We start from the raw sequence: 22,656 nt of genomic DNA on the forward strand, positions 1-22,656 counted from the left end.
CCTCCCAGAGTGCTAAGAGCCTTGGCGTGACCCTGGACAACACCCTGTCGTTCTCCACCAACATCAAGGCGGTGACCCGATCCTGTAGGTTCATGCTCTACAACATTCGCAGAGTACGACCCTGCCTCACACAGGAAGCGGCGCAGGTCCTAATCCAGGCACTTGTCATCTCCCGTCTGGATTACTGCAACTCGCTGTTGGCTGGGCTCCCTGCCTGTGCCATTAAACCCCTACAACTCATCCAGAACGCCGCAGCCCGTCTGGTGTTCAACCTTCCCAAGTTCTCTCACGTCACCCCGCTCCTCCGCTCTCTCCACTGGCTTCCAGTCGAAGCTCGCATCCGCTACAAGACCATGGTGCTTGCCTACGGAGCTGTGAGGGGAACGGCACCTCCGTACCTTCAGGCTCTGATCAGGCCCTACACCCAAACAAGGGCACTCCGTTCATCCACCTCTGGCCTGCTCGCCTCCCTACCTCTGAGGAAGCACAGTTCCCGCTCAGCCCAGTCAAAACTGTTCGCTGCTCTGGCACCCCAATGGTGGAACAAGCTCCCTCACGACGCCAGGACAGCGGAGTCAATCACCACCTTCCGGAGACACCTGAAACCCCACCTCTTCATGGAATACCTGGGATAGGATAAGGTAATCCTTCTAACCCCCCCCCCTTAAAAGATTTAGATGCACTATTGTAAAGTGGTTGTTCCACTGGATATTATAGGTGAATGCACCAATTTGTAAGTCGCTCTGGATAAGAGCGTCTGCTAAATGACTAAAATGTAAAAATGTAAAAAAATGGACTGAAAAGATGCCAGGTCCGCAGGGAGGCTAGTATCCTCCATTTCCGCTCGGCTGCCCGGAGCCCTGTTCTGTGAGCTCGCAAAGAGTCGTCAAGCCACGGAGCAGGAGGGGAGGCCCGAGCCGGCCGGGAGGATAGGGGACCTATCAAATGATGCAGAAAGGGAGGAGAGGAGGGTTGAGGAGGCAGAATCAGGAGATTGGTTGGAGAAGGATTGAGCAGAGGGAAGAGATGATAGGATGGAAGAGGAGAGAGTAGCAGGAGAGAGAGAGCGAAGGTTGCGACGGCGCAATACCATCTGAGTAGGGGCAGAGTGAGTAGTGTTGGAGGAGAGCGAGAGGGAAAAGGATACAAGGTAGTGGTCGGAGACTTGGAGGGGAGTTGCAGTGAGATTAGTAGAAGAACAGCATCTAGTAAAGATGAGGTCAAGCGTATTGCCTGCCTTGTGAGTAGGGGGGGTCGGTGAGAGGGTGAGGCCAAAAGAGGAGAGGAGTGGAAAGAAGGAGGCAGAGAGAAATGAGTCAAAGGTAGACGTAGGGAGGTTAAAGTCGCCCAGAATTGTCAGGGGTGAGCCATCCTCAGGAAAGGAACTTATCAAGGCATCAAGCTCATTGATGAACTCTCCAAGGGAACCTGGAGGGCGATAAATGATAAGGATGTTAAGCTTGAATGGGCTAGAGACTGTGACAGCATGGAATTCAAAGGAGGAGATAGACAGATGGGTCAGGGGAGAAAGAGAGAATGTCCACTTGGGAGAGATGAGGATTCCAGTCCCACCACCCCGCTGACCAGATGCTCTCAGGGTATGCGAGAACACGTGGTCAGACGAGGAGAGAGCAGTAGGAGTAGCAGTGTTTTCTGTGGTAATCCATGTTTCCGTCAGCGCCAAGAAGTCGAGGGACTGGAGGGTAGCATAGGCTGAGATGAACTCTGCCTTGTTGGCCGCAGACCGGCAGTTCCAGAGGCTGCCAGAGACCTGGAACTCCAAGTGGGTCGTGCCCGCTGGGACCACCAGGTTAGAGAGGCAGCGGCCATGCGGTGTGAAGCGTTTGTGTGGCCTGTGCAGAGAGGAGAGAACAGGGATAGACAGACACATAGTTGACAGGCTACAGGAGAGGCTACGCTAATGCAAAGGAGATTGGAATGAAAATTAACTAAACAACTGGGAAAGCGAGAGAGCAGGGCCTCCCTCACTAACCATTCGCTGAAACACTCAAATATAACTATTCCAACTTCCACTTAGAAATTATAATTGATGTAAACTACAGTGGTTCAATGTTTCCAGGAATAGGCTCAAACTTAGTTTATTCAGCTAGATAACTTGGTACAGTATTCTTCCGTGAAACCCACCCAGTGCACCGTGTCTTATGACGCCGTAGCCAACTAGCATGCTAGCATCCAATAACACACGGTTAGCACCAATACTTGGTTACAACAAACTACCAATGGATCATTCGTGTCCGTGTCTAGTTCCTTTCATAACGCAGAAGTAATTAAACGTTGGCTAGCTAACACAAAGTCAGTCCTGCTAGCTACACAAGTGGACTACACAACTCGAAAGCTTACGTTGCAAAAGTCTTATTGACTAAAAATGATACAGTACTGCTAGCTGGTAGCTGGTAGAGTTGGCTAGCTAGCTGTGGCTGCGTTTACCTTTATCTTTGATACAAAGACAACTATGTAGCTAGCTAACGTTACACTAATCAAATCGTTCCGTTGTAATGAAGTGGGCTTGATAGCCAACAATGACGAGACAGCCAACAGGGAGGAGATGAGGGCACTCGGCGTGTGGTGTCAGGAAAACAACATCTCACTCAACGTCAACAAAACTAAGGAGAGGATTGTGGTCTTCAGGAAACAGCAGACGGAGCACCCCCCTATCCACATTGAAGGGACAGCAGTGGAGAAGGTGGAAAGTTTGAAGTTCCTCGGCGTGCACATCAAAGACAAACTGAAATTGTCCACCCACACAGACAGTGTGGTGAAGAAGGCGCCACAGCGCCTCTTCAACCTCAGAAAGCTGAAGAAATTTGGCTTGTCACCCAAAACCCTGACACACTTTTACAGATGCACAATCAAGAGCATCCTGTCGGGCTATTTTACAGCCTAGTACGGCAACTGCACCGCCCTCAACTGCAAGGCTCTTCAGAGGGTGGTGCGGTCTGCACAACGCATCACCGGGGGCAAACTACCTGTCCTCCATGACAACCTACAGCACCCGATGTCACAGGAAGGCCAAAAAGATCATCAAGGACATCCGAACCACTGCCTGTTCACACCGCTACCATCCAGAAGGCGAGGTCAGTACAGGTGCATTAAACCTGGGACCGAGAGACTGCTAAACAGCAATCACTAACTCAGAGAGGCTGCTGCCTACATTGAGACCCAATCACTGGCCACTTTATACAAGGCCACTCTAAATAATGCCACTTTAATAATGTTTGCATATCTTACATTACTCATATCACATGTATATACTGTATTTTATACCATCTATTGCACCTTGCCTATGCTGCTCGGCCATCGTTCATCCATCTACTTATATGTACATATTCTCATTCACCCCTTTAGATTTGTGTGTATTAGGTTGTTGTTGGGGAATTGTTAGATTACTTGTTAGATATTACTGCACTGTCGGAACTAGAAGCACAAGCATTTCGCTACACTCGCATTAACATCTGCTAATCATGTGTATGTGACAAATACATTTTGTTTGATTTGACCGCAGAGTTAAGGAAAAGCAGCCAACAAGTGCTCAGCATATGTGGGAACTCCTTCAAGACTGTTGGAAAACATTCCTCACAAAGCTGGTTGAGAGAATGCCAAGAGTATGCAAAGCTGTCATCAAGGCAAAGGGTGGCTACTTTGAACAATATAAAATATATTTTGATTTGTTTGACACTTTTTTGGTTACTACATGATTCCATATGCATTGTCATAGTTTTGATGTTTTCACTAATATTCTACAATGTAGAAAATAGTAAAAATAAAGAACAACTTTTGACTTGTACTGTAACTTGATATTTCTGTATTTCATTTTAAATAAATGTACAAACATTTCTAAAAACATGTTTTCACTTTGTCATTATGTGTGTCGATGGTTGATTTTTTGTTGTTGATTTAATCCATTTTGAATTCAGGCTGTAACACAAAATGCGGATTAAGTCAAGGGGTATGAATACTTTCTGAAGGCACTGTAACTGCAAGCACTGAATCAAGACCTCATGATTATACACCACACTCTTATTTATTTTGTATGAGATTACAGGGTACTGACTACAAGTCTACTACAGATTATGGTATATTTTTCCGTCCTTTTTTTAAAAGAAGATTAGAGATTTAAACATCCTTTCATACTTAGTTTTTTTTAGAAAGGATAGTTAGGATGTAAGGGGACAGACAATGACAGGTAGGAAAGGCGAAGACAGTGGTCGAATCAAGGCTCAAACCCTGTCGCTGAGGGGCATATGGAGGCGAGAGTTGTTACCGCTCGACCAGACTTCGGCACAAGACTATGGCCTTTAGGCTCTCTAACAACTCTCTCCATAGATTTCAGAGATTCAAGCACTGAGGTGAATTCAGCTGTCACCCTTTAAATAAGCCCTGGTTCTTTATAGGCTTAAACTAGCTTTAAATTCATGTTCCAGAAAAGTGGCTTATGAGATGTAGTTTTGGGCGGGGGGATCGATACAGTTACATATTGGGATATTATTTTAGATTATATATTGTATCATATCATTTAGAGGTCGACCGATGAATCGGAATAGCCGATTAACTAGGGCCGATTTCAAGTTTTCATAACAATCGGTAATCGCCATTTTTGGACACCGATTATGGACGATTACATTGCACTCCACGAGGAGACTGCGTGGCAGGCTGACTACCTGTTATGCGAGTGCAGCAAGGAGCCAAGGTAAGGTGCTAGCTAGCATTAAACTTATCTTATAAAAAACAATCAATCTTAACATAATCACTAGTTAACTACACATGGTTGATGATATTACTAGTTTATCTAGCTTGTCCTGCGTTGCATATAATTGATGCGGTGCCTGTTAATTTACCATTGAATCACAGCCTACTTCGCCAAACGGGTGATTTAACAAGCGCATTCACGAAAAAAGCACTGTCGTTGCACCTAACCATAAACATCAACGCCTTTCTTAAAATCAATACACAAGTATATATTTTTAAACCTGCATATTTAGTTAATATTGCCTGCTAACATGAATTTCTTTTAACTAGGGAAATTGTGTCACTTCTCTTGCGTTCTGTGCAACAGAGTCAGGGTATATGCAGCAGTTTGGGCCGCCTGGCTCGTTGCTGTCACGTCCTGACCATAGAAAGCTTTTATTTTCTATGGTAGAGTAGGTATGGGCGTGACAGGGGGTTTTGTCTAGTTTATATTTTCTATGTTGTGTGGTTCTAGCTTCTGTTTTCCTATGTTGTTTTTTGGGGGGGATGATCTCCAATTAGAGGCAGCTGGTCATAGTTGTCTCTAATTGGGGATCATATTTAAGTTGTTGTTTTTCCCACTAGGTTTTGTGGGAGATTATTTTGAGTTAGTGTATGTTGCACCTCTTCGTCACGGTTTGTTGTTTTGTTTATTCGTTTATTTGTATGTCTTGCATAGTTTCACCGTTATAATAAAATGTGGAACGATACACACGCTGCGCCTTGGTCTCCTTCATCATACGACAAACATGACAGAATCTCCCACCACCAACGGACCAAGCAGCGTGGTCAGGAGGACTGGACCTGGGAGGAAATCCTGGATGAAGCAGGACCCTGGACAAGGCCCGGGGAGTATCGCCGTCCGAAGGAGGAGATTGAAGCGGCGAGAACGGCAATTTTACGAGGCGTTATACCATCAAGGCAAGCACGGACGCTTATAAGAAATCCCACTATGACCTCAGACAAGGCATCAAACAGGCAAAGCTTCAATAAAGGACTAAGATCTAATCCTACTACGCCGGCTCTGACGCTCATCGGATGTGATAGGGGTTGCAAACTATCACAGATCACAAAGGGAAACCCAGCCACAAACTGCCCAGTGAGGGGAGCCTACCAGATGCCATCTATGCTCGCTTTGAGGCAAGCAACACTGAATCATGCATGAGAACACCAGCTGTTCCGGACAACTGTGTGATCTCCCTCTCCGTAGCCGATGTGAGAAAGACCTTTAAACAGGTTAACATTCACATGGCCACAGAGCCAGATGGATTACCAGGACGCATACTCAGAGCATGCGCTGACCAGCCAGCAAGTGTCTTCACTGACATTTTCAACCTCTCTGTGACCCAGTCTGTAATACCTACATGTTTCAAGCAGACCACCATAATCCCTGTGCCTAAGAACGCCAAGGTAACCTGTCTAAATGACTATCTTAGCCATGAAATGCTTTGAAAGACAGTTCATGAATCACATCAACACCATCATGCCAGACACCCTGGACCAACTCCAATTCACATACCGCCCCAACAGATCCACAGATGACGCAATCTCTATTGCACTCCACACTGCCCTCTCCCAACTGGACAAGAGGAACACCTATGTGAGAATGCTGTTCATCGACTAAAGCTCAGCGTTCAACACCATAGTGCCCTCCAAGCTCATCCTTAACCTGTTAGGGCTAGGGGGCAGCATTTGCACGTCTGGATAAAAAAAATGTACCCGATTTAATCTGGTTACTAATCCTACCCAGTAACTAGAATATGCATATACTTATTATATATGGATAGAAAACACTCTAAAGTTTCTAAAACTGTTTGAATGGTGTCTGTGAGTATAACAGAACTCATTTGGCAGGCAAAACCCTGAGACATTTTCTGACAGGAAGTGGATACCTGATGTGTTGTATTGACTTTAAACCTATCCCATTGAAAAACACAGGGGCTGAGGAATATTTTGGCACTTCCTATTGCTTCCACTAGATGTCACCAGCCTTTACAAAGTGTTTTGAGTCTTCTGGAGGGAGATCTGACCGAACAAGAGCCATGGAACGATGATGTCCCATTAGACACCTGGCGCGCGAGTTCATGTTGGGTACCCTCGTTCCAATACGTTATAAAAGAGTATGCATTCGTCCACCTTGAATATTATTCATGTTCTGGTTAAAAAAGGCCCTAATGATTTATGCTATACAACGTTTGACATGTTTGAACGAACGGAAATATATTTTTTCCCCTCGTTCATGACGAGAAGTCCGGCTGGCTTAGATCATGTGCTAACAAGACGGAGATTTTTGGACATAAATGATGAGCTTTTTTGAACAAAACTACATTCGTTATGGACCTGTGATACCTGGAAGTGACATCTGATGAAGAGAATCAAAGGTAATGGATTATTTACATAGTATTTTCGATTTTAGATCTCCCCAACATGACGTCTAGTCTGTATCGCAACGCGTATTTTTCTGGGCGCAGTGCTCAGATTATTGCAAAGTGTGATTTCCCAGTAAGGTTATTTTTAAATCTGGCAAGTTGATTGCGTTCAAGAGATGTAAATCTATAATTCTTTAAATGACAATATAATATTTTACCAATGTTTTCTAATTTTAATTATTTAATTTGTGACGCTGACTTGACTGCCGGTTATTGGAGGGAAACGATTTCCTCAACATCAATGCCATAGTAAAACGCTGTTTTTGGATATAAATATGAACTTGATAGAACTAAAAATGCATGCATTGTCTAACATAATGTCCTAGGAGTGTCATCTGATGGAGATTGTAAAAGGTTAGTGCATCATTTTAGCTGGTTTTATGGTTTTGGTGACCCTGTCTTTGACTTGACAAAACATTACACACAACTCTTGTAAATGTACTGTCCTAACATACTCTAAATTTATGCTTTCGCCGTAAAACCTTTTTGAAATCGTAAAACGTGGTTAGATTAAGGAGATGTTTATCTTTCAAATGGTGTAAAATAGTTGTATTTTTGAAAAATTTGAATTTTGACATTTATTTGGATTCAAATTTGCCGCTCTTGAAATGCACCTGCTGTTGATGGAGTGCACCACGGGTGGCACGCTAGCGTCCCACCTAGCCCATAGAGGTTAAGCTCAGAATCCTGGGACTAAACCTCTCTCTGCAACTGGATCCTGGACCTCCTGATGGGCCCCTCCCAGGTGAGTTTCAAGTTCCTTGGTGTCCACATCACTAAAGAATTAATATGGTCCACAAACCACACACACCAACACAATCGTAAAGGCACGACAACGCCTCTTCCCCCTCAGGACGCTGAAAAGATTTGGCATGGGCCATCAGATCCTCAAACAGTTGCACTATTGAGAGCATCTTGACTGGCTGCATCACCGCTTGAAATGCCAACAACTTGGCATCCGACCACAAGGCGCTACATAGAGTAGTGTGTACGGCCCAGTACATCACTGGGGCCGAGCTCCCTACCATCTAGGACCTCTATACCAGGCGGTGTCAGAGGAAGGCCCTAAAGATTGTCAAAGACCCTAGCCACCCAAGTCATGGACTGTTTTCTCTGCTCCCGCAAAGCAAGCAGCACTGATGCACCAAGTCTGGAACCAACTGGACCATGAACATCTTCTACCCCAAAGCCATAAGACTCCATAATAGTTAAACAAATAGCTATCTGCATTCACCCTTTTTGCATTAACTCTTTTGACTCATTACATACACTGCTGCTACAGTTTATGATCTATCCTGTTGCCTAGTCACTTTACCCCTACCTATATGTACATACAGTATGCTTAGCCTTACTTTAATAAGAAAGGTTAAGCATTAAGTAACCGTTAAGGTTTCCCTTTATTGGGAGTAAAGGGCCTAACCATGAAAAACATCCCCAGACCATTATTCCTACTCCACCAAACTTTACAGTTGGTACTGGCATCCGCCAAACCCAGATTTGTCTGTCGGACTGCCAGATGGAGAAGCATGATTCATCACTGCAGAGGACGCATTTCCTCTGCTCCAGAGACCACTGGGGGTGAGCTTTACACCACTCCAGCCAACGCTTGGCATTACGCATGGTGATCTTAGCTTTGTGTGCATGGCCATGGAAACCCATTTCATGAAGCTCCCAATGAACAGTTACTTCCAGAGGCAGTTTGGAACTCGGTAATGAGTGTTGCAACCAAGGACAGACGATTTTTATGTGCTATGCACTTCAGCACTTGGCGGTCCCGTTCTGTGAGCTTGTGTGGCCTACCATTTTGCGGCTGAGCGGTTGTTGCTCATAGACGTTTCCACTTCACAATAACAGCACTTACAGTTGACGGGGGCAGCTCTAGCAGGGCAGAAATTTGATGAACTGACTTCTTGGAAAGGTGCATCCTATGACGGTGCCATGTTGAAAGTCAATGAGCTCTTCAGTAAGGCCATTCTACTGCCAATGTTTGTCGATTTTATACACCGGTCAGCAATGGGTGTGGCTGAAATAGCCAAATCCGATCATTTGAAGGTGTATCCACATACTTTTGTATATATAGTGTATCAATGCGGGCTCAGCTTTGCTTTTCCCTTTAGCTGTGACAATAAATGCAATAACACAAGTTCTTGAGTCTTCCATCTTCATTAAAGCGTGAGATGTGATCACTCTGAAAAAGCCTTTCCATAAATACTTTCAATTGCCTGATATAAAAAAAAAAAAAATGTGACAATGAGGGGCTGTTGTTGTTGCTCATCATCCAAAAATACAATTAATCTGCTGCCATTGATTGGAATAAAAATCGCCCTTCTCCTTCATAGAGGAGAAAATGAAAAAATATTTTATCATTCCACTGTTTATGCTCGATTACCAAGAATATCATTCTTGTTAAAAGGTCCAATTAAGTACTGTGATTGTTTTCAATACAAATTGTCAAAAAAAAGAAAAAAAAAGCTTCTTAGCAATTTCTCAAGCAAGAATTTTGCTAGGACTGTCTGGGAGTGGTCTATGTGGAGAAGGAAAAACTGAAAACGAGTTGTTATTGGCAGAGAAGTTTAGAACTCTTTGTTATTGGTCTATTAACTAATTTACCGCCTGTGACCAGTGTGGAAATGCATATAAATGCTAAATGATTGAGCAGTTGTTGACTGCACTGGGCCTTTAACCATATAAACCAGACAGTGTTTTAAAATTCTAATCTCCTTCACTTTCTATTGTGGAGATGTTCGTGTTCATCCAAACATTGAATAGGTGAGTTCTCCATTAGAATTGTGTATGTGTCTGGGGGTTTTAAAATTGTCATTCATGTCGTAGCTGAATTTCACACTGAGGCAATTCAAGCTAAGTGTGCTGTTGCCCAAGGGCACAACAAGAGCATGCCCCATTTAAGATTAGGACCTGCTATGCATACTAGCCTATTTTGTGAAATACTGCCATTACAGGACTTGACACTGATTTCAGATCAGCCTGGAAGGCAATCTTGAACCCACGATGAGTAAGAACTATTAACTTGTAAACTACACAGGTATATCAGATTTCATGCATGTCTAATAACATTACAGCAAAATTAGCCAGTTTGTAGAAATACTGCCATTACAGGACTTGACACTGATTTCAGATCAGCCTGGAAGGCAATCTTGAACCCACGATGAGTAAGAACTATTAACTTGTAAACTACACAGGTATATCAGATTTCATGCATGTCTAATAACATTACAGCAAAATTAGCCAGTTTGTAGAAATACTGCCATTACAGGACTTGACAATGATTTTAGATCAGCCTTGAATGCGAGCTTGAACCCACATGGAATTTGAACTTGTAAACTATACAAGTATAAGCTATCAGTGGATTCCAAGCAAGTCTAATAACGATTTCAGCAACAAAAAAATGTAAATGTAACGAGACACAAATGACAATAAATATTCATATTCATCCATCAAAGCTAATGCTGGAGCTCCTGTTCAAATCTATCAGATTCACCAGTGTGATAGGACCATTTCTAAGAATATCATAAAGGCATGTGAAAATCGCTCAATCAGGTAGCACGTTGGGAGGTAATGAAGACGTGATGCTCCATCAATGACAGTCGAATTAAGATTCAAACTTGAGACTTTGAAACAACTCCCGATTTATGTTCTCAGTCGGTGTGTAACACAGTGCATGTGTTCCGCATGTGTGCTCTAAGATACCTTTTGTGTATATATATATATATATAAATGTATAGCTCGCCCTATGGCGGCGAGCTATACACCAGTAAGGCCATGCTATGGAGATTGCATGGTTGTGCTAAAAATGGCCCACGTTAACATATGAAGCTTAAGAAACAAGGTTAATGAAATTAATAATTTGCTAGTAACAGATGACATTCATATTCTGACAATCTCTGAAACTCATTTAGGTAATACCTTTGATGATACAGTGGTAGCAATACATGATTATAAGATCTATAGAAATGCCAACAGGGCAGTGTGGCTGTTTGTATTCATAACCACATTCCTGTAAAGTTACAGTTTAGCAGACGCTCTTATCCAGAGCAACTTACGCACCTTAGAGTGCATACATTTTTATTACATTTTTACATACTGGGCCCCCCATGGGAATCGAATCCACAACCCTGGTGTTGCAAGCACCATGCTCTACCAACTGAGCTACAGTGGGACTAAAGCTTAGAGAGGATCTCATGTTAAATACTGTTGAAGTAATATGGATACAGGTTTCTCTGCCTCACCTAAAGCCCATTCTGGTGGGAAGCTACTATAGACCACCAAGTGCTAACAGTCAGTATCTGGATATCATGTGTGAAATGCTTGGTAATGTATGTGATATCAACAGAGAGGTATATTTTCTGGGTGATTGTCACGCCCTGACCATAGAGAGCCCTTGGTTCTCTATGGTGTTTAGGTCAGAGCGTGACTAGGGGGGTGTTCTAGTCATTGTATTTCTATGTTGGTGAGTTGTACGTTCCCAATTGGAGGCAGCTGGTAATCGTTGCCTCTAATTGGGGATCATATTTAGGTAGCCTTTTTCCCCACCTGTGTTTTGTGGGATATTGTTTTGAGTGAGTGCATGTAGCACTACGGTACTTCACGGTCGTTGTTTGTTTCCTGGTTTGTTTAAGTTTCACTAAAATAAAGATGTGGAACTCCAATCATGCTGTGCCTTGGTCTGTCTCTCCTCATGAATGTGACAGTGATTTAAATATTGACTGGCTTTCATACACTCAAGAAAAAGTTTCAAACTGTAACTAGTGCCTGCAACCTGGTTCAGGTTATCAATCAACCTAACAAGGTAGTTACAAACAGTACAGGAATGAAATCATCAACATGTATTGATCACATCTTTACTAATGCTGCATACATTTTTTGAAAGCAGTATCCAAGTCCATCGGATGTAGTGATCACAACATAGCAGCCATATCTAGGAAAACCAAAGTTCCAAAAGCTGGGCCTAATCTAGTGTATAAGAGGCCATACATAAGTTTTGTAGCGATTCCTATATTGTTGATGTAAAGAATATTTGTTGGTCCGTGGTGTGTAATGAGGAGCAACCACACGCTGCACTTGACACATTTATGAAATTGTTTATCCCAGTTACTAATAAGCATGCACCCATTAAGGATATTACTGTAAAAACTGTTAAATCCCCTCGGATTGATAAGGAATTTAAAAATTGTATGGTTGAGGGATGAGACAAAATAAATGGCAAATAGGTTTGGCTGTACAACGGTTTGACAAACGCACTGCAAATTGAGACATCATGTGACTAAACTGAATAAAAAGAAGATGAAACTACACTATGAAACATAGATAAATGACAGAAAGAATGATAGTAAAAAGCTTTGGCGCACTTTAAAATTCAATTTTGGGCAAGAAGGCAAACTCAGCTCCATCATTCATAGAATCAGATGGCTCATTTATCACAAAACCCACTGATATTGCCAACTACTTTATTGATTTTTTTAAATGGCAAGTTTAGAAAACATAGGAATGCCATGCCAGCAACAAACGCTGACACTACACATCCAAGTATATCTGACCAAATAACGAAAAGACAAGCATTGTCATTTTTTATTCTGAAAAGTGAGTGTGGAAGAGGTGAAAAAGTTATTGTCTATCAACAATGACAAGCCACCAGGGTCTGACAACTTGGATGGAAAATTACTGAGGATAATAGTGGACGATATTGCCACTCCTACTTGCCATATCTTCAATTTAAGCCTACTAGAAAGTGTGTGCCCTCAGGCCTGGAAAGAAGCTAAAGTTATTCCCCTACCTAAGGATAGGGCTTTACTATCCTTAGGAAGGGGAATAACTTAGGTAGGGGAATAACTGGTTCAAATAGCCAACCAATCAGCATAGGCAAGGTGCAATAGATGGTATAAAATACAATATATACATGTGATATGAGTAATGTAAGATTTGTAAACATTGTTAAAGTGGCATTGCATAAAGTGACCAGTGATCCATTTATTAAAGTGGCCAGTGATTGGGTCTCAATGTAGGCAGCAGCCTCTCTGAGTTAGTGATTTCTGTTTAGCGGTCTGATGGCCTTGAGATAGAAGCTATTTTTCATCCAGACAGACTGACAGGAACCTCTGACTGGATGTAATACATCACCATCCAGACAGACTGACAACAACCTCTGACTGGATGTAATACAGTCACCATCCAGACAGACTGGAACCTCTGACTGGATGTAATACATCACCATCCAGACAGACTGACAACAACCTCTGACTGGATGTAATACAGTCACCATCCAGACAGACTGACAACAACCTCTGACTGGATGTAATACAGCCACCATCCAGACAGACTGGAACCTCTGACTGGATGTAATACATCACCATCCAGACAGACTGACAGGAACCTCTGACTGGATGTAATACATCACCATCCAGACAGACTGACAGGAACCTCTGACTGGATGTAATACATCACCATCCAGACAGACTGACAGGAACCTCTGACCTGGATGTAATACATCACCATTCAGACAGACTGACAGGAACCTCTGACTGGATGTAATACATCACCATCCAGACAGACTGACAGGAACCTCTGACCTGGATGTAATACATCACCATCCCAGACAGACTGACAGGAACCTCTGACTGGATGTAATACATCACCATCCAGACAGACTGACAGGAACCTCTGATTGGATGTAATACAGTCACCATCCACTTGGATTTTGTGCTGTAGCACCACCATCTCTCTACAACACACACTCATACTCTCTAGCCATTACCTGGCAGCATCTCCACTCACACCAGTTTGTGTCACCACTACGCCGACCCTCTAGCTGATGTGTTTCAGGCGGCATCAGGGGCGGAAATCCCGGGGGGGACACGACCCCCCCATCCTGGGAAAAATATGATTTGTCCCCCCTAATATATCACTGAAACATAACTATGTAATTTAAATAATATTAATAATACGCAATGAAAGCAATTGTGCTGATTATAGACACTTAATAGCGCGTTTTTAAGTTTTAAATATTGCGACCCCCCCGCCCTTTGCCTCACAATGGTTTGATCCACTGACAGTTCCTTAGCTTGCTACGTAACTGCCGTGAGGTTCATCCAGTCAATCGTGCACCCACACACTAGCTGAATATGCAGAGCTAGCGCGCAAATATTAACTATTAAGCTAGCTAGTACCTATTCCATTTATGTGGCGTCGTCAAAGATGGAATCAGCATGCAGATGATGTAAGTTAGTGCTTCAAAGTCCCAGTGATAAGGTTAGCGATAAACTGAAGTCCAAACTGAACAGAACTACACTCTCATCTACCATTGTCTTAAATATATTTAATGGTCTCGTTGCAAAAGCTAAATTGTCGCAAGGGAACTTTTATTTATTTATTTTATTTCACCTTTATTTAACCCGGGTAGCAAAGATTATAGCAAACACCACTGAAACTGAATTGGTGCTCGCTAGCTTTGCAAATTCAGCTATTGTTGGAAGCCAGCCAATATGAAATAAACTATTAAAATTACAAAAGGTTGCAGCATATGTTGTGTAAATGGTGAACTCGTACAGCTGTCAACTCTTGTCATTTTAATCCGTTTCACATTTGCTAGCTACCTTTTGGATCGAAGCCCATATAGAATGATTGAAGATGATAGAAGCCCATCTCCTACTGTAAATAACCTACACACTGTGTGTGTAGCCAGCCAGGTATTAAAATGGCAGAAAAATAAAAGACGGACATCAGAGTATTTTTCAATACACCAAAACGCATAGTAAGAACCCTAGTAGCCTAATATCTCAAAGACTAGTTGATTAAATGTTCATAAGAAAGAAATGAAATTCTAATGGAAATGTTTCACAATGATGTCATTAGGCAGAGCAGGCAACAGATGGCACACAGACAGCAGAGTTGGGGACAGATATGCAGGGACAGACTGGTAGAGACAGGGAGTCTCAGGTAAGTTTGTTGAGTCTTTGTTTGGCAACATTATGAAAGGTTCTCAATTTTTTTGACTTGTAAAATAGGAACATAATTGGAAAATGCCACGGATACCCCCACTCTCAACTTAAACTGGTGACTGAACTAAGATTTGTTAAAGGCAATGGTATTGCTGTTGTGATTAGTTGTGTAGTTTTGGGTACCGGTAGTTAGGAGTACGGCAAACACCTTATTTCTTTGGTTCCTCAATATACATTTACCATATTACAATGTAGGCTATGTGTTACAGCACTACTTTTGGTGTCCCCCTCAGGAATTGCTCTTGAGAAAATTTCATGTAATTGTCCCCTCCAAAGTGGATATCAGATTTTCGCCCCTGGGCGGCATATCTGTGTTGTTACTGCAACAAGAACAAACTCTGATCTGGGGCAACGTTTGGCTCAAACAGGAACGGCTTCAGTAGGTTGATTGGCTCCCTATCTAATGTTATTTCATTCTCTGTTATAAACTCATCTTCAGACTCGGAGCAACTCAGTAAATTTAGCCATTTTTGGGAGTTCCAAACTTTCCCTCCTGCCAGTGACGTAACAATGCCAATATGGCGATTTACAGTTAGCTGGAGTCCTAAATCCTAGTGTTTCCATTCCCCTTTAACAGCATTATGAACAAGGCAGGTCCTACAGGCCCTAATTTTGTCACACCTGGACTACTGTTCAGTCGTGGTGTCAGGTGCCACAAAGAGGGACTCAGAACAGGGCAGCACGGCTGGCCCTTGGATGTGCACAGAAAGCTAATATTTATAATATGCATGTCAATCTCTCCTAGCTCAAAGTGGAGGAGAGATTGACTTCATCACTACTTGTATTTGTGAGAGGTATTGACATGTTGAATGCACCGAGCTGTCTGTCTAAACTACTGGCACACAGCTCCGACACCCATGCATGCCCCACCAAAGGTCTCTTCACAGTCCAAGTCCAGAACAGATTACAGGAGAAGCACAGTACAACACAGAGCCATGACTACATGGAACTCTATTCCACATCAAGTAACTGATGCAAGCAGTAGAATTAGATAAAAAACATAAAAATACACCTTAAGGAACAGCGGGGACTGTGAAACAACAAACATAGGCACAGACACATGCATACAAACACACAATAACTTACACACTATACACACACATGGATTTTGTGTTGTAGATATGTGGTAGTAGAGTTGGGGCCTGAGGGCAAACACAATGTTTTGAAATCTGTTTTGAATGTATTGTAATGTTTTAAAAATGTATAACTGCCTTAATTCTGCTGGACCCCAGCAGCTAATGGGGATCCATAATAAATACAGAGGCCTGACCTCAACCCCATCGAACCCCTTTGGGATGAATTGGAACGCCGACTGCGAGCCAGGCCTAATCGCCCAGCATCAGTGTCCGACCTCACTAATGCTCTTGTGGCTGAATGGAAGCAAGTCCCCACAGCAATGTTCCAACATCTAGTGGAAAGCCTTCCCAGAAGAGTGGAGGCTGTTATAGCAGCAAAAGGGGGACCAATTCCATATTAATGCCCATGATTTTGGCATGTGCTGTTCGAGTTCACATACTTTTGGTTATGTAGTGTAAATGCTTTCATGACGCAGCCACTGATTCCATAGCCTGACAACTCACACTAAATTATTCCGCTGCTCTGTCATTCGCTAGATAATTTAGCCCCATTGAAGTCGTTTGCGGTAAAGGTGGGCACGATGGCCGTTGTACAAAACAAAGTCATTAGTGATTGGATCGCCTGTAACCAATCAGAGTATCAAAGCAATGAAAAATGTCTAACCACCGCTTTAACCACGTGTGTTCTGCCTCTGGCCCAACCCATCGGTTTCTGGACCAGTCAGACAACCCCGAAAGGGTTCGCATTCGGTGAAGGATCAGGGACGTACTCAGATGCAGAGAAGAAACTTACGTCCGTTGGCGTGGCTTAGCGGTTTGCCGGAGCAAGGAGTCTGGATAGCCAGGCAACGGATTCCATCCACCACAACCTCAAACTGTTAGTGGTGGAGACTTGGGTTACGTCCCAACTGACACCCTATTCCCTATGTAGTGCACTACTTTTGCCCCGAACCCTATGGACCCTGTTCAAAAGAAGTGCACTACATAGGGAATACAGTGCCATTTTAGATGCAGCCTCTGAGAGGCAAGGGTTTCATTATGGAGGGAATGAAGCGGACGCTCCCACAGCAAAATCTTCTTTTGTTTCAGTGAACATATGTCACTAATAAGAAGCCCTGTAAACCATACAATTACACAGTCCAGCTCTGAACTGGTTTACAAGATCAGCACCCTTAAAAAAATTAGCTGGGCAGAAGAACTTGATGAACACACACACACGCACACACACAACTACACTTAGATGCTCGCATATACAGTGCATTCAGAAAGAATCCACACCCCTTGACTTTTTTAAAATGTTGTTGTGTTACAGCCTACATTTTTTTTATAATTAAAAAGAGGTTTTGTGTCACTGGCCTACACACAATATGCCATAATGTCATAGTGGAAATATGTTAGACATTTCTACAAATTATAATTACAAATGAAAAGCTGAAATGTCTTGAGTGAATAAGGATTCAAACCCTTTGTTATGGCAAGCCTAAATAAGTTCAGGAGTAAATATTTGCTTAAAAAGGCAAATAATAAGTTGCATGGACTCACTCTGTGTGTAATAATTGTCTTTAACATGATTTTTGAATGACTAACTCATCCCTGTACCCCACACATACACTGTATTCAGACCCCTTGACTGTATCCACATTTGTTACGTTAAAGCCTTATTCTGAAATGGATTAAATAAAATAAATTCCTCATCAATCTACACACAATACCCCGTAATAATCATGTGAAAACAGGTTGAGAAATTTTTGCAAATCTATATAATTAAAAAAAACACACAGAAATACCTTATTTACATAAGTATTCAGACCCTTTGCTGTGAGACTCGAAATTGAGCTCAGGTGCATCCTGTTTCCATTGATCATCCTTAAGATGTTTCTACAACTTGATTGGAGTCCACCTGTGGTCAATTCAATTGATTGGACATGATTTAGAAAGGCACACACCTGTTTATATAAGGTCCCACAGTTGACAGTGCATGTAAGAGCAGAAACCAAGCCATGAGGTCGAAGGAATTGTCCGTAGAGCTCCGAGACAGGATTGTGTCGGGGCACAGATCTGGGGAATGGTCCAAAAAAAACACCAAACTCAGGGAGGTGACCAAGAACCCGATGGTCACTCTGACAGAGTTCCTCTGTGGAGATGGGAGAGCCTTCCAGAAGGACAACCATCTCTGCAGCACTCCACCAATCAGGCCTTTATGGTAGAGTGGCCAGACGGAAGCCACTCCTTAGTAAAAGACAACACGACAACATGCTTGGAGTTTGCCAAAAGGAAAATAATCAAGATTCTCTGGTCTGAAGAAAAAAAGACTGAACTCTGAAACATGACCCGCCTAACCGCGCTCCTTAACACGTAAGCCAGCCGCACCAATGCTTCGGAGGAAACACCGTTCAACTGGCAACCAGGGTCAGCCTGCAGGCACCCAGCCTGCCACAAGGAGTCACTAGAGTGCGATGAGCCAAGTAAAGCCCCCCCGGCCAAACCCTCCCCTAACCCGGATGACGCTGGGCCAATTGTGCGCCGTCCTATGGGGCCACGGCCGGTTGTGGCACAGCCCAGGAATGAACCCGGGTCTGTAGTAACACCTTAGACCGCTGCGCCACTCGGGAGGCCCCTGGATTCATTGTTTCATTGTGTGAATTGTTTGCCCTTAGATTTTTTTAATTTGGTCAATCCCCCATTAGATATGTCACCAGAAGTAAATGTACCGTTAATCCCCGTCATTTGGTTACATAAATTTCTGTTAATTCATGTATAAATGAATAATTTACCATTCTCGGAGTAGAAATGTTGTTTGCAGAGTTCCCAACCTGCTACACTTGTGAGAAACAAGTTTGCCTAAGAAGGGAAATAGATGCAATACCTCCATCAAGAAAGCAAAATCTAGCTACTTTATATCTTAGACTCTGCTGGAGATCCTTCAATTTTGGAAAACAGTTAATGCACTGACGTGTGAAAATTCCTGTCCTTCCCTGCGTAAGCAAGTTGTCAGAATCTGGTATCATTAATGAGAAAAATGAAGCTTTTTATTTGAAAGAAATGGTGGTTGAACTGACCCTGGTCAGCTAGTCAACTGCCTGCCCCTCCCCAGCCTCTTGTTGGCTTAATACCTGGGTTAAACTCATGGGTGTATTTGAGTCTGCGTATATTTTTAAAACAAATATATACTTTCCAATTGTATTTCCAAATGTATTAAAATGTTCAACAACTTGTCTTTTCAAATAAAATATAATCGGAATACTTACTTTGAATATATGTGAAAACAATTGAGATATTTGAAATACTATTTGAACCCAGGTCTGTTATGCATACGTACATTGGATGGTGCCCTTATTGATTGTGGATTGACGAAAAACTCTTTCAAAAAGCATTTTGATGAGTTAATAAATATATAATTAAAATGGGCTACTTCAGTAGGAACAGGTCTGTATCGATCCCTGTGGGACACCCTTTGTTATGTCCATAAAACCTGATTTAACACCAGCAGTAAACAACACTTGTAACACTGTGTTCTGTCCTTTCAATCATTTTGAAACCAGCTACATGCAGCCTGGTCCAGGCCAGTTGATGAAAGCCTCTGAATAAGTAATGAGTGATCCACAGTGTCAATAAAAAGGGCCGCACAGAGTTTCTTCTTATCCAAACAATTAAGAACATCATTTAAAACCAAACAAGTAGCAGAGATGGTGTTATGACCTGGTCTGAAACCTGACTGGTGTACATTTAGAATACATTTCCTAGTTAAAAAGGATCTAAACTGAGAATTTACCAATGATTCTAGAATATTTGCTCGGTAAGAGAGCTTGGGAATGAGGCATACATTATTTAGGTAACACGGGTTACAAATATTCACTAGAAGTTGACTGAATTTCCATCGAGCCAAATGGAGGCTGGGAGAGGGAAGAGCAGTCAACTCAATGACCAGGGTCAGTTAAACCACAATTTCTTTCAAATAAAAAGCCTACAGAGCTAAATGCTAATTAAAAGCATTACTTATCAATTTTTTCTCAGTAATGATGCCAGAGACTGAGACAACTTGCTTAGGCAGGGAAGTATAGGAATTTCCACGCTTCAGTGCATTAACTTTCCAAAGTAGAGCAGAGTCTGAGATAGAACTAGAAAGTAGCTTGGTTTAGCTTTCTTCATTGAGGAAGTACATCTATTTCTCAATTGCCTGAAATGCTGCCAATCAGCATCAGCAGTCCATTTTTCTAGCCTTGGCCCAGGCCTGATTTTTCCTCATAATTCCCTTTACTTGTGTACTTACTGACAACCATAAACATCCTGATATACATTCTGTGGCACAAACTACAAAATATTAAACTCTTCCATTAATAGTGCTAGTTCCTCCAGAGCTATCTTCCTACTTGTTCTGGCCAATTCCCATTATAATGTTGGTCTATAAGCCACTGCTTTGCTCTCAGAAGATTGCTTAGGCTAAAACCTCTGTTAATACTCTGTTGTAATGAAATTCTACGATTAATACAAATATAGTTTAGAAACAAATGTAATTGATTTGGACACAAGGCCTAGGGTGTTAGCTGGGAGTGTATTACTATGCATAGGCTAACTGCAACTGCATTATGTGTAGCAATTAAGTTATTTAGTTTGGGTAGTTAAATAGAACATCTCATTTGCCTTTACTGATATGGCATTTTGTTCCATTTATGTGTGGTCGCTTGGAAAGAGTGAAGAATTAGGTTCACAGTGCATCGGTGGTCTATGATTGAAATGCTTAATGTTTAATGTGATGGGAAAAGGCAATTCTGAGGTTCATTAATAAAACATGTATACCAGGTTATTCCAACACCCTCCAGTGAGTTGGCTACAGTAGAGTCCTCTTTAAATCTCCATGCACGAGAAGAAAAATACAATCTTCCTCTTAAATTGTTAATATATAACAGGACGGATGTTCCAGCATAGGCTAACGGCAAGAGCTGCGGTGCATTTTCTTCCCTACATGAAAAGGGTTGATGACAGAGTTGAGATAGAGGGACACAAACTGGCATGGGCGGGGTTCCATTCTTAGATTATTTCCAACATGCTACACCTGAGTGACAGGCATTAGGCTACATCTCTGACCGTTGAAATATGAAATATCTCCGCGTTTTTAGATTAGCTATTCAATGGCCCATTCCTAGGTATACACAGAGCAACATTTACTAGCCTACTAGGGGAGCGCATTGAGTGGCAAACTCAAGGTATTTCTAATCCGACACATGTTTGAATAGGATATTTAAACATTGTGTCACCGTTCACAGCCCGTGCGTAAACATAAGCAAAATAGACGGCAGCATCATATTTTGAGCACCCTTACCTGTGCAGTCTTTTCCTTTCCCTTTGCATTCGCCACTTTGTAGGTAGGATGCCAATGATCCAGGCAATGAAGCGATAGCCACGAAGCAGAGGAACGCCAATGAATAGCCAGCCAAAGGTCCGGGCAACCTACCAGGTCGCAAGCTTCCAACCATGATGAAAAGGATGGAGACGATAACCAAACAAGGCTACTGTCACAGAATGTATCCAAAATTAAGTCAGTTCGACAACTTGACGAAAATATTTAAGGGTAAATTGTGTTGAATGAAAGAACACAGCATAGAAGCAGGGATGCATGCACGAAGGAACACGCACTATGACAACGGGACGCGATGCAAAAATAATATAGCGGTATTCTTAGATGCAGAGGACACAATTCTGAAGGCTCTTTACTCCAAATAAACGAGGTGGTCATCTATGAAACCTCGGTGGCTTACGAAATTCCTCAAGACGACAACAGAAGCAGCAACAGCATCCTCGCAGTCCGTCCTTCCAACACGCTCTGGGTCGTTTTATGACTTATCTGACGCCCCGGATTTAACACCGAGGCAAATCCCTCCTTTCAAAACAACACCTCACTTGAATCTTCCTTTGAATCAATGTAAGTAGTCCTACACTCCCGGTACGTTTCCGTTCATAAAACCAAATCTGGTTTCAATAACCGGGAATTAAAGAGAAAAGGCGCCGGATGCGAAACAGCCACAGCAGCTCCAGTGGCTACAACAAAGAGATTTGGAGAGAATAGTCACGTGAGAGGATGCCCCCCTTCCTAGACCTTTTGGGTGAACTATCCCTTTAATAGCTCTCCTGGAGTGACTGTCCCTACTCATTGGCAGTGAACAACTAAAACAGATATGAAATCTCTACTCTGGGAAGGGATATTTCACTGTTTCGTATTGGGTGCCTGCAGTGAGCAACTTGAAGAAAATTATGGGCTGCAGGTCTTTATTTTCTTCTGTTTGTTCATGTTGTTCCCACACCACATCAGCAGTGAAGGTTGATTTTCACAGTGTGTTGCTGACAGTCTTGGGTAAGAGTACACTCTTACAGGCTAACTACACCGCTCGCGCAAAT

At 42.6% G+C, this 22,656-nt stretch overlaps 1 protein-coding gene across 3 annotated transcripts in view; it reads right to left on the reverse strand.

Annotated features, from left to right (window-relative positions):
- tmeff1a (transmembrane protein with EGF-like and two follistatin-like domains 1a) overlaps positions 1 to 22,323 on the reverse strand; it is a 94,919-nt gene extending 72,596 nt beyond the window's left edge. For all 3 annotated transcript variants that reach the window (XM_014139141.3, XM_014139140.3, XM_014139139.3), the window contains exon 1: positions 21,584 to 22,323. In XM_014139141.3, coding sequence (XP_013994616.1) covers positions 21,584 to 21,737 — 154 coding nt within the window. In that variant the 5' untranslated portion in view covers positions 21,738 to 22,323. The remainder of the gene's footprint in view (positions 1 to 21,583) is intronic.
- Between the last annotated feature and the right edge of the window lie 333 nt (positions 22,324 to 22,656).

This window comes from Salmo salar, chromosome 14 (assembly GCF_965601325.2).
Source record: "Salmo salar chromosome 14, fSalSal1, whole genome shotgun sequence".
NCBI lineage: Eukaryota > Metazoa > Chordata > Actinopteri > Salmoniformes > Salmonidae > Salmo > Salmo salar.